Consider the following 11061-nt stretch of genomic DNA (forward strand, 5'->3'; position numbering starts at 1 on the left):
ATTGGGCATCTTTTCTTTAGTCCGGTAGCTGTTCCGTATCCCAAATTCTAACAGTTAGTCGGTACATACAAGCGGCCAGCTTTTTAAAATTCTCGTAAAGTAGTAGTAGTAGTAGTAGTAGTAGTAGTAGTAGTAGTAGTAGTAGTAGTAGTAGTAGTAGTAGTAGTAGTAGTAGTAGTAGTAGTAGTAGTAGTAGTAGTAGTAGTAGTAGTAGTAGTAGTAGTAGTAGTAGTAGTAGTAGTAGTAGTAGTAGTAGTAGTAGTAGTAGTAGTAGTAGTAGTAGTAGTAGTAGTAGTAGTAGTAGTAGTAGTAGTAGTAGTAGTAGTAGTAGTAGTAGTAGTAGTAGTAGTAGTAGTAGTAGTAGTAGTAGTAGTAGTAGTAGTAGTAGTAGTAGTAGTAGTAGTAGTAGTAGTAGTAGTAGTAGTAGTAGTAGTAGTAGTAGTAGTAGTAGTAGTAGTAGTAGTAGTAGTAGTAGTAGTAGTAGTAGTAGTAGTAGTAGTAGTAGTAGTAGTAGTAGTAGTAGTAGTAGTAGTAGTAGTAGTAGTAGTAGTAGTAGTAGTAGTAGTAGTAGTAGTAGTAGTAGTAGTAGTAGTAGTAGTAGTAGTAGTAGTAGTAGTAGTAGTAGTAGTAGTAGTAGTAGTAGTAGTAGTAGTAGTAGTAGTAGTAGTAGTAGTAGTAGTAGTAGTAGTAGTAGTAGTAGTAGTAGTAGTAGTAGTAGTAGTAGTAGTAGTAGTAGTAGTAGTAGTAGTAGTAGTAGTAGTAGTAGTAGTAGTAGTAGTAGTAGTAGTAGTAGTAGTAGTAGTAGTAGTAGTAGTAGTAGTAGTAGTAGTAGTAGTAGTAGTAGTAGTAGTAGTAGTAGTAGTAGTAGTAGTAGTAGTAGTAGTAGTAGTAGTAGTAGTAGTAGTAGTAGTAGTAGTAGTAGTAGTAGTAGTAGTAGTAGTAGTAGTAGTAGTAGTAGTAGTAGTAGTAGTAGTAGTAGTAGTAGTAGTAGTAGTAGTAGTAGTAGTAGTAGTAGTAGTAGTAGTAGTAGTAGTAGTAGTAGTAGTAGTAGTAGTAGTAGTAGTAGTAGTAGTAGTAGTAGGGGAAAGCCACCATCGCTTCAAAGACTTACCAATGTATGTAGGTAGATTTACAGTAGATCCAAATTTGATTATCAAATGAATTTCACACTAATTTTTCACAGAATTATTCACAATTTCACAGAAACCGAAAAGGGCCAAAAGGGAATGGGTGCCATATTTGCTTCAGACCCTAAGGATTCGGGTTGGCAATCCACTCCATCACCTAGCCTTCCACATTTATGATATCAATAATAATACTATTAATAATATGATATTAAGATCAAATGTGGTATATATGGGCAAAAATAGAACAATCTCACCAGCAGTCCTTTGTATGGTATAGAGTTGTGTCCTTTGAGGTTCCATAAGTGCTTATAATAATTAATTTAATTTTTTCATTCTGGTATCCATGTGCAGTATTATAACTCGTTTTGGCCAAAGTTTTTACTATATAGCAGGAGATGCTTCATAAGCTGAAACGAAAAAAACTTAAATAACTTATATTAGGCTTACCTATTAGCAAGGCCGTGTGGCTCCGTCGTCTACCCAAAACCGCGATTTTGAGATCAGGCAGCCGGGAACCACACAGTATCGCACCTCCTAACTTGGCTACTCAATAGAGCATTACCAGGTATGACCACGTGGAAGTGCTAGGTAGTGGCTTGGGATGGCTAGAGCTATATTGGACGCTCCTTATTTGTCTTCCCCATTTCATACCCACGATTTAAAAATTCTCGTAAACATGATAAATTTGCAGTTCTTTACGTAGTAAAAATAGTAAAGTTCCTTTTCCATTATAATGGGTACTTTTTTTTATACAGTCTATGCTCTATAAATCAATGATTATAGTTCGATACATTGAGCAAATCGTAATGGCAACTTCTGTGGCGTGTGGGTTTTCGGATCCATAAAAAGAAGTAACTTAACATTTTTCGCCTAATACTTTTTTCTTTCATTTTATTCCGATATTCTAAGCTATTATTGTTTATATAGTTTGACTTTTTGTATATAATCGTCATATGAATAATTCAATTCATCTGTTAAATATTTTGTGGTATTGTTACTATTATTATGTGTCCGTACTGTCGAATCAATAATTTTGCATATCGAACGAAATACTTTTATTAGCTATTTGCTTGATCCTCAAGTAATCTTTGTTGCGTTAGTATCTAGTAGATGGCATAATAATAATTTCGTAATGTATATGAGTAAATTAAATAACAATTTAAGCTGAAACAGTACTGAATCCAAACATGGTCGAAAAGATGCCGCTCATTTGAGGATATTGCCTGCCATTTTTCCGGCCATATTTGGATTCAGTACCGTTTCACCTTAAAATAGGTTACGTAATTAAAGCAACTAAAGGATCGTACAATTGAAAAACAAACAAAAATTAATAAATTTTTATGCGTTCAAGCTTAAAACAAACTCTAAAGTAGCAAAAATCTTAAATCGCTAAAATTTTGTTGAGAAACGTCGTATAGCTTCGATTTCACAGATAACCTACAAGTGTGTAGCATAAATTCAGTATAGTTTGTCTACTAGGTTGATGATATAAGTGATGCAGGGTTCGACTTTTTCTTTTAATCAATAGACACAAAGCCAAGACTTTCGATTTAAGCGCATTTTCTCTCTTATTTTTATGTTTCACTGCTAAAAATTGCTTTGAACCCTTTTACTTGTCACATGGTTACTCAAAAGAATAAAACCATCTGTGAGGAATTATCTACATTCCTAACAGTTTATGCAAATTGTACGCGAATAGCTGATATTAATGCTGAGGTGCTTTCAATGTCTATCTGATTTTTTACTCACTGTGATGCTTTACTTTTTCAATGCTTTTTGTTTGCTATTTTACAATGCAAAATTATTGTCTATATTGATGCTTAAAAATAAACATTTTCTTTGATCACATTATGACTGTATCTGAATTTGTATGACTGTTCATTTTTGACTCCTAGTTTTGCTTTTTTGATTTGCATGGTGAATGGAAAAATTAAGGTTTCTCTGATTTTAATAGGATCTGGGCGAAAGAAAACCGGGTTATTAGGAATTCGACACTTGTAATGTTAGAATCCTCGACCCGACACATGCATATATCGTGGCCGGTGATCTGCAGATGGATGAGTTGCAGTTATCCAGCAAATGTGCAGGTCAAAGAAGAGAGAACGTGGATGAGGGTTACCTGTGGGGGTACTTCAATAATTTCACTTCAGTAATTGGTAGTGAAATTCTTCACTCTACCACAAACGTGCTAGTAACTGGGGCTTATAAATTTTACCGCTTGTCAGATGTATGGCCATTTAAAGAACCTACTTTATACGTCGAAGTATACATTCCTGGATGCAGTCAAATGGAGAAGCATGTTCACAGATCGAACACTTTCTGATCCGTTGTTGAAAATTTTCAGACGTTTCAGGCGTGCGGACTAAACGTTAGCTCGAATGGCTGCCTCGAGTTATACATGATCCGTCCCCGGCTGTCGAGCGTATCGAATCAGATTAAGGGAAGATTTTAAGAGGCTAGAGAACGTCAGCGTTGGGAACGTGGGCTTGAAGAAGCAGTGTGGCCAGATTTTGGAAGTAACAGTTCGATGCGTTGTTGAACGGTGAAGGAAATGAAGCCTTTGAAAGTAGCGAGATAGACGTACTGCCGATTTACCTATCTTGGACAAGGTGGAACCAGCAATCAAAGACCTGAAGAACGCTGCTGGGAAGGACAGCGCCAAGTTTTTAAAATTCGGGAATTGAGAGCTGTACTGTGATAAGGTTATGGAATGATGAAAAGTTACCTACGGATTAGTTGATGGACCCATAGTTTCTATTCGAAAGAAAGGTTTCTGCCTCGACTATAGAGTAACTATCGAGACACAACTTTTCTATCGCATTCTGTTCCATACTCTGAGGCCATTGTGCGAAACCACCCCAACGGACAAGCAAAGCAAAGCCTAGGTGCTACATTCCGTTATCGAAACTTGACCTTCTGTTTTTATACGACAGACTTCGCAGCCTGCTGCATGGCTAGTTCTACGACCCTATTGACTTTAACTTTAACTAGTCTCTCCTATCCGAGATTCGAACATACCACGACTGGGTTATTAGACAGCATCGTACCTCAAAACCAACTAGGAGGCAGCTTACAGCATAGTTTTTAAATATCTCAGAAGTACCACGGTAGTAACTTAGGACCAAGGTCTCTTTATAAATATTGTTATATTGTTTTATATTGTTCATCAATGACATCTCGCTTCTGCTTCCGGCTGGCTGCCGAAAAAACTACGCATATTATGTAAAAAAAATCAAAGCTCGTTGACAGATCGAGGCGTAAGTCAGTTAAAAATCGTTCACTTCAATAATTGTCATCGCGCGAAAGATGACGAAGTCAAAAATATGTTTCACACTGTTAGTTGAAACCATCAAAGGGTAAAAATCAGAGTGGTTGTGTACAGGACACGACCGCATATATAGGTGACGCAGGACTACGTAAGTCTCTTTGTAGTGATAGTAGCATGTATCCATGCTTGTAATCATTCGATTCTTCATGTATACATGCTATATACAACATATATACATGCTACATATGTTGTATGTAACATTTATCAAAGTAGTATCATTGCATACGTTCAAGCCTCAAAAGATTTCAGAGTTATTTCTATGTACATTTGGAAACAATTTAACAAAATCAAGAACACAAACTATTGCTTTCCTGATACTTTACAGAAATTAAAGATTGTTTTTATTACCCGTGGTTCCCCACGTTGAAGGGATTTTACCAATTCAATCCTATTTTATCAACAGCACATCTTTTCATTACACTTCTAATGAAACGACAAGCATGCGTATTCATACAGAGTCATATTATAACCGAACACTACAGCTGTAGCACATTTTTCCAACACAGATATCAAATTCACCTAGGTTTCATCGTCTCGCAGTAAAGAATTTGCGATCTGTTGGGATAACGAACTTGTGTTATTTTTTCTGGCACACTTCTCTAACACAGACATCAAATTGGACTACGTTTGATCGCGTTCGTAAGAAATCTGTTGGCACGAGGGGGTTTTGTCACTCTTTCTGGCGTACTTCCCAAGCAAGGACATCAGAATGGTCTAGGTTTAATCGCGGTGTTAAGAAATCTTGTTGAAATGTGGTAACTTGGTCACTTGTTTTGGCTTACTTCCCAAGCACAGATATCAAATTGGTATAGGTTTAGATCATCGTAAAAAATCTTCCAACCAATCACGAAGCGAGAATTTTGGTAAAACATAGGTTCATTATTTTCAATTTTTCAATAGTTCAACATCAAGAATCCATACTTTTCTTCATTTGGGTCAATTCTTAGAAGATTTTCCGATCGATTGGTGTAAGAATATTTAAAATCGATCAGAAAACCGCTGAGCTATTAGCGCTCAAAACCTTTCATTTTTCGTGACGCTCGCATTTTTCGATTTTTTGGAATGACACCCTATCTCAAAACTTGCCGTAAGACGTAGTCCTACGTCAAAACAGAACAATGCGACAACGAATCCATAAACGTTAATTTAATAGCTTTTCCAAGGGTTATCTCATAACTGTTACTTCAACGCTGACGGACATATTGACGTTGAACTCTGTTTGACCTTTATTAATATCTATAGAGCGGCCATTGTTATTTGGGGGTCAGTATCAACAACCCCATCAGTATTAAGCAATTTGCGGTTTCGTCACTAACGAGAATGACATTAGCTGAGGCTCGTTTCTGTAGGAGTGAGTGGGGAGCAAAGAGTGGAGGGGAGGATCCGCAAGTTAGAATATTGATGTTGTTGATATTATTCCTACTACAAACAGCCTTAGTAAGGGCCCCAGCTAATGTCAAAAAATCTTTATGTGTGCGTGGTGGAATACTCCATGGGGGTACTGTCAAATTACATGTGAACTTGTATTGGTGACATAGGACCGAGCATATGCATGAATTAATTAAATATTTTTGCTGTATAAAAGCTTATTATCAAAAGCCGGATTCCTAAATAATGGGTGTGTATGTATAATGGTTAAGCAAGCTACTATTTCAATGAAATATATGTTTTCATCTACTTCTGTTGGGTACTCTTACCATTGCGTCGCGATTTTGTTACTAAAAGAGTTATTTTATGCTGACCACGTTCTGTCTGTATAGTCTGTGCTTACACGTTTGAGCTTTTCATACACTAACTAAATATTAAATTTTAGCAGCAGCAAGAAAGTTTTGGAGAATTGAAGACTTATTTTCATTGCCAATACTAGTTTAACCACAATAGAACCACATTATCGTTAATAATAATAAGTTTATGATACCATGCAAATCGTAACAGGGTCTATCACTTTCGAAAGGATGGTTGAACAGTTTTTGGAATACCTATCTTATCAAATACTGACTAACAAATTCCAGATTTACAAATATACAAAAATGTGTTGAGCAATTTTAACTTTGTTTCTTTGCTTGGTAAATAACGATGCAGAGTAACTTTTTTAATAGAGATTTTATGTGTTACGCACATGAGCAAAAAGGAAAATGCAAAAGGCATACTGAGGAGCTTATTAGCATACTAGTTAATTTCTACCAAAGCAGTGATAACTAGATAAATATACAATTCGGCTTTCATTAAAATAGATTGAAGTAGACATAAATGAGAGCTATATGAATGTTTAAAAATGTGTCTCGCCTTCTGTTCTGCGGATAATTACTATAATCTTCTTTGCTTCATTCGTCGATTAACATCATTGAGAGTTTACCGTCACTTCTTTGATATTTGAATGCATACTGTTGCTTTGTTGTTTCAATAAAAAGGTAGGAAGCAGGTATTTACGAATATATTTTCTACCAGACACTTTCCGCTAATGATGTTTTTATGCGCATTTTTATTCACTCTATAGTCAATGTTTATCTCAACTTTGTGTTCCCCAAAACCATTGTTTCGATCTCATGTTTTCCATCTTGTGAGCTTGTTCTACTCGGGCGAGTCTCAATATAATAACTTCGTTTTCTCTTTCTTTCTGCAGTATATAAATCCAGCTTCGTGCTTATCTTGATAAATTAATACCTTTGCGTGGATCCCTCCAAGAACGGCAAGAACTGCTGCGGGTGGGCATTGGAAAAGCGCTTTAAAGTTTTTTATACCAATAGAGGTAATGTTCACCGTCCTCAACGAGTAGTTCATCAACACCTATATAATGACGAAGAACAGCGTGAAACCGTTTGCGTGCAAGGAAAACAACGTTATAAAAAATTAAAAGAAAAAGTTAAACTGAACAAAGTTTATTCACTGTCGGACTTCGCGTTTACTCCTGGATATGGTAATTCGCATAGTTTTTCTGACTTATAATTGGTGGTGTGGGTATAGTAACGAAAATAGGATTACGGTTACGATACCTATTTTTCGAGATAAGGTGAAAAAGATCGTTTCTAGTGGCTTCTTTTCGAAGAAACGGTTATAGTTCAATATGTGTAATGTTTTTGCACATTATTAAAAAGTTCGTAACTCAAGATTGGGCTTTCGGCTTCGGTTTTTGAATATGATTATGTTTGGATGCAACCTTACAATATTACTAAAGTAAATTTTCCGACTGAATCATTTGAACAAAGAGAAATGAAAATATCTTACCCAAAGGTGCAATTAGCTGATTACCAGGTGGATTTTTCGTATCGGGTTTTTCGGGTAATCGATATAACAGCCAGAAGTGATAGCTATAATTATGCAACCAATTAATAAAAGAAAATTGACGGTTATTTAGTGAAAAATACCACCTACCTTTTCGGCTCTTCCTTCATACCGGCAAGCGTATGCACGTAATGTCCATTGGGCCATGCCTGAGCTTCAAAGGCGAATCTAAAGAGGGAAAGCGAAAAAGGAACTCATTAACGCGAGACAGAAAAATCAATTTTAATCTTTCCACCAAGCAGGTACCTGGGATCTATTCTAGCTGCTTGTCGCATGGCCCAGAAGAAAGTGGTATTTTTTGGGGATGTAAGATCCAGCGAGTATTCCTCTGTCTCATCAGTGCCCACCCAAAGCGTGTACGTATACGACACATTGCGCGGTTCCGCTTCCTCAACGGACGACGTCAATCGAACCGGATCGGCGAGCTTTGGCTCTCCGTTCTCGTAAACATTATCATTCGACTCTCGTATCACGTGATCGCATTGCAGAGCACGTACCGCGCCCAAACCTTTCCAACCTAAGGCAAGAATAATGTCTGCTGTCAAGCCAATGCCAATAGACGCATCCTGTTAAAAAATGTTAAGAGTCATATTTTATTTTGTTTATGACATTCTCTAGTACTATACTTGGCCATCCTGTAAGGGTTCCTCTGTCCAGCCGCCGTCAGGTCTTTGCTTAGACAGTAACCATTCGGAAGCGGCTGTTCTATTCCATTTCCCAGCCGGATCCGGTTCTAGATCCTGAAGTGCTTGCATTGCAAGCGCCGTACTCCGTAATGAACCAAAGCTACCTTGTGGTCCTTGCAGACTAGCTAACCCACGCGCAGGCCGGCGCACAAAATGTTGCAAATGTCGATGGCGATGATCCGTTACAATACATCGCAATGCTAATAGTACCATGGCAATGGTATCTGAAATTCGAATGAAATTATGGCATAAAGAGCTAACTACTACATAGTTTACAAAATTTACACCCACCAACATTGTTAACCTCTCCACTGGCAATATCTAGCAAGCGCCGTATTTGTCGTTTCCTCACATGAGTTGCCGAGCTACATATGGCCAAGGCTGTCAGGGCGAACTCATATTCTTGCCCTTGATCGTGCTCATGGTGTTCCAAAGAAGAAACCAAATCGTGTCCATGAAAGTGACGAGCATCCTTGCATAGTGCACCCATCGCTAAAATGTACTTGGCGATTCGATCCGTGCTTGCCGGTTTGGGTATTGAATGATGGCGGTCGACCATCGTCAAGACCTCAATTTCCATTTGTTTTACCGACAACATGTCTTCAAGGTCAGAAATCTCCTGCAGATGGTTATCATTATCTACTGGATCGCGAGCTCCGGAGAGTTCTTTGGCTAAAATAACCATATGGGTATCGTTGCCCCAACTGTAGTCGGGCAGCCGTTTATCCCGCAACCAGTCAACTGCCTTCTGTATACCGAGGCTTTCTTTCTGATCTGGTCCTCCAGGACCGATTTCCACATCTACCGGAATTTGGTCCAGCGAATCTTGCTTCGTGGTCATCAAACTGGTCGAATAGGTTGGCATTAGTGCTATTGTCGAATAATTTGATATGTATAGAGGCGATGGTGTAGACGGTGTCGACATCATCGTTGCTGCTGCACTAGATGTAGAGGTCAATCCGGTTGTTGAAGTTTGAACTTCTGATGCATAGCTGGAGGATGTTTGTGTTGATGTTGGTAGCTGCTGCTGCTGCTGCTGTTGTTGTTGTTGTTGTTGTTGTTGTTGTTGTTGTTGTTGTTGTTGTTGTTGCTGTTGATGCCACGTTGTTGATTGCAACTGTGCGGCGGTTGTCAAAGTAGTTTCAAAAGAACTCTGTGTTGTCGATGCTGTAACTCTTGTTGTGTTTTCGCCAAGAGATTTAGTAAGTAGGAGAAAGGCAACGGTTAGGAATATGGTCGACTTTATTTGCTGCGTCATTTTGTTCTGAAATCAAAAAGAAAACAACATTTTGTTGATTAGTTCCTTTTGACATTTTAGTAGTTCTTATTTTTTTAATATTTGAGTTGCTATCGACTGTAACGTATTATTTGGATATAGATTTCTCGGCTATGACTGATGGATGAGCCGAGAAATCTATATCTAAACTTATTTTTTTTTGTATACCAGAAGGGAATTGGGTTATTACATCTTATTACATCAATTAACTACTTTTAAAGTATCTGAAGATATAACAGTATCGGGTAACAAAGCCGAATTAGAGAATATTTCTAAATGCATTAAGCTTAAATTATTTAGAAACGAAGCACTTCATTTTCACCTCCAAAATTCATTAGCGTCAACTCGGTAAAAAGGTAAAGAATCTCTAACGACTTCCCGTAAAAGACAAATCATGCGTCTAAGTGGAACGGTGGACCGACAACTGCAGTTATAACTCGGTGCATCTCAATATCTTGGCTTATGATTTAATGGGTAATCTGGATGCTGACCGTTCCAACGCGTTGCACTGTGCGGCGACTCCGTCTCCGGGAAGGCTACCAGTGTTACCCAATCGAATCCAGAAATAAAAAAAGTGGCCAGAATCCGGACTCGATGGATGTGTCTTGTCTTGCTCGATGATAAAACTTGTGCGAAAGCCGCTTTCAACCAAATCACGAAGATCAAATTCTGCAAGGCTTCTCTTGGCAAGGTTTTCCACATATTGCGCTTGCCAACATCCGGCCAATGGACCTCGCGCATCCCTAAGATTTCAAGCTTTAGGCGGCTTGTAAGTTGAGCCAGCTTACTCTGCTGAGTAAGGGTCAGTATATTCCATGTTCCGATTTGTGCCCATATTTTCATGCTATCCAATTTTACCAATAATACGAATAGATTTCTTTTTTTTATTTCCTGTAACTTGGTAAGTTGTTAGCTTAAGGTCCCTACAACGATTATGGGGCTGCCATCTTACGGTTAGCGATACCCGCTGTTCCCGCTTCCTTATCTGCGAATGACAACTAAGGTTGCACACTCCAGCCGGTACCGCGTGGAGGTAGGGATAGGAGTTAATAGATAGAGGTGGTAGATTTACAGATGTTCACTCTTTGCAAGCTTCTTCCGTTGGCCTAAATATCAGCATGTTTTTGAACTGTTTCTTCTGTTATGAACAGGATGAAAACATTGATCGAAATATATATTCTAAGGGTGAAGCAATTGGAGGAACATAGCTAAAAACAAAACTTTGGGCTTAAACGACTTTGTAAGACTTGACCCTCCTTTATCGACAGAATTCGCATCCGACTGTTAGAGTACAGGACAATTACGGACCTAGTACAGCAATCCTACTGATTCCAAATTCCAGCACCCCCTAGCCGAGATTCG

At 38.1% G+C, this 11061-nt stretch overlaps 1 protein-coding gene across 1 annotated transcript; it reads right to left on the reverse strand.

The window, feature by feature from the left end:
* Positions 1–7180: 7180 nt before the first annotated feature.
* LOC128737780 (uncharacterized protein CG3556) lies at positions 7181–9681 on the reverse strand. Its single transcript, XM_053832487.1, has 6 exons — positions 8715–9681; positions 8364–8647; positions 7984–8303; positions 7828–7905; positions 7681–7763; positions 7181–7242 (listed from the first exon to the last, which is right to left on the reverse strand). The coding sequence occupies exons 1-6, from the start codon at positions 9679–9681 to the stop codon at positions 7181–7183; spliced, it is 1794 nt and encodes a 597-aa protein (XP_053688462.1).
* Positions 9682–11061: the final 1380 nt, after the last annotated feature.

This window comes from Sabethes cyaneus, chromosome 2 (genome assembly GCF_943734655.1).
Source record: "Sabethes cyaneus chromosome 2, idSabCyanKW18_F2, whole genome shotgun sequence".
NCBI classification, from domain to species: domain Eukaryota; kingdom Metazoa; phylum Arthropoda; class Insecta; order Diptera; family Culicidae; genus Sabethes; species Sabethes cyaneus.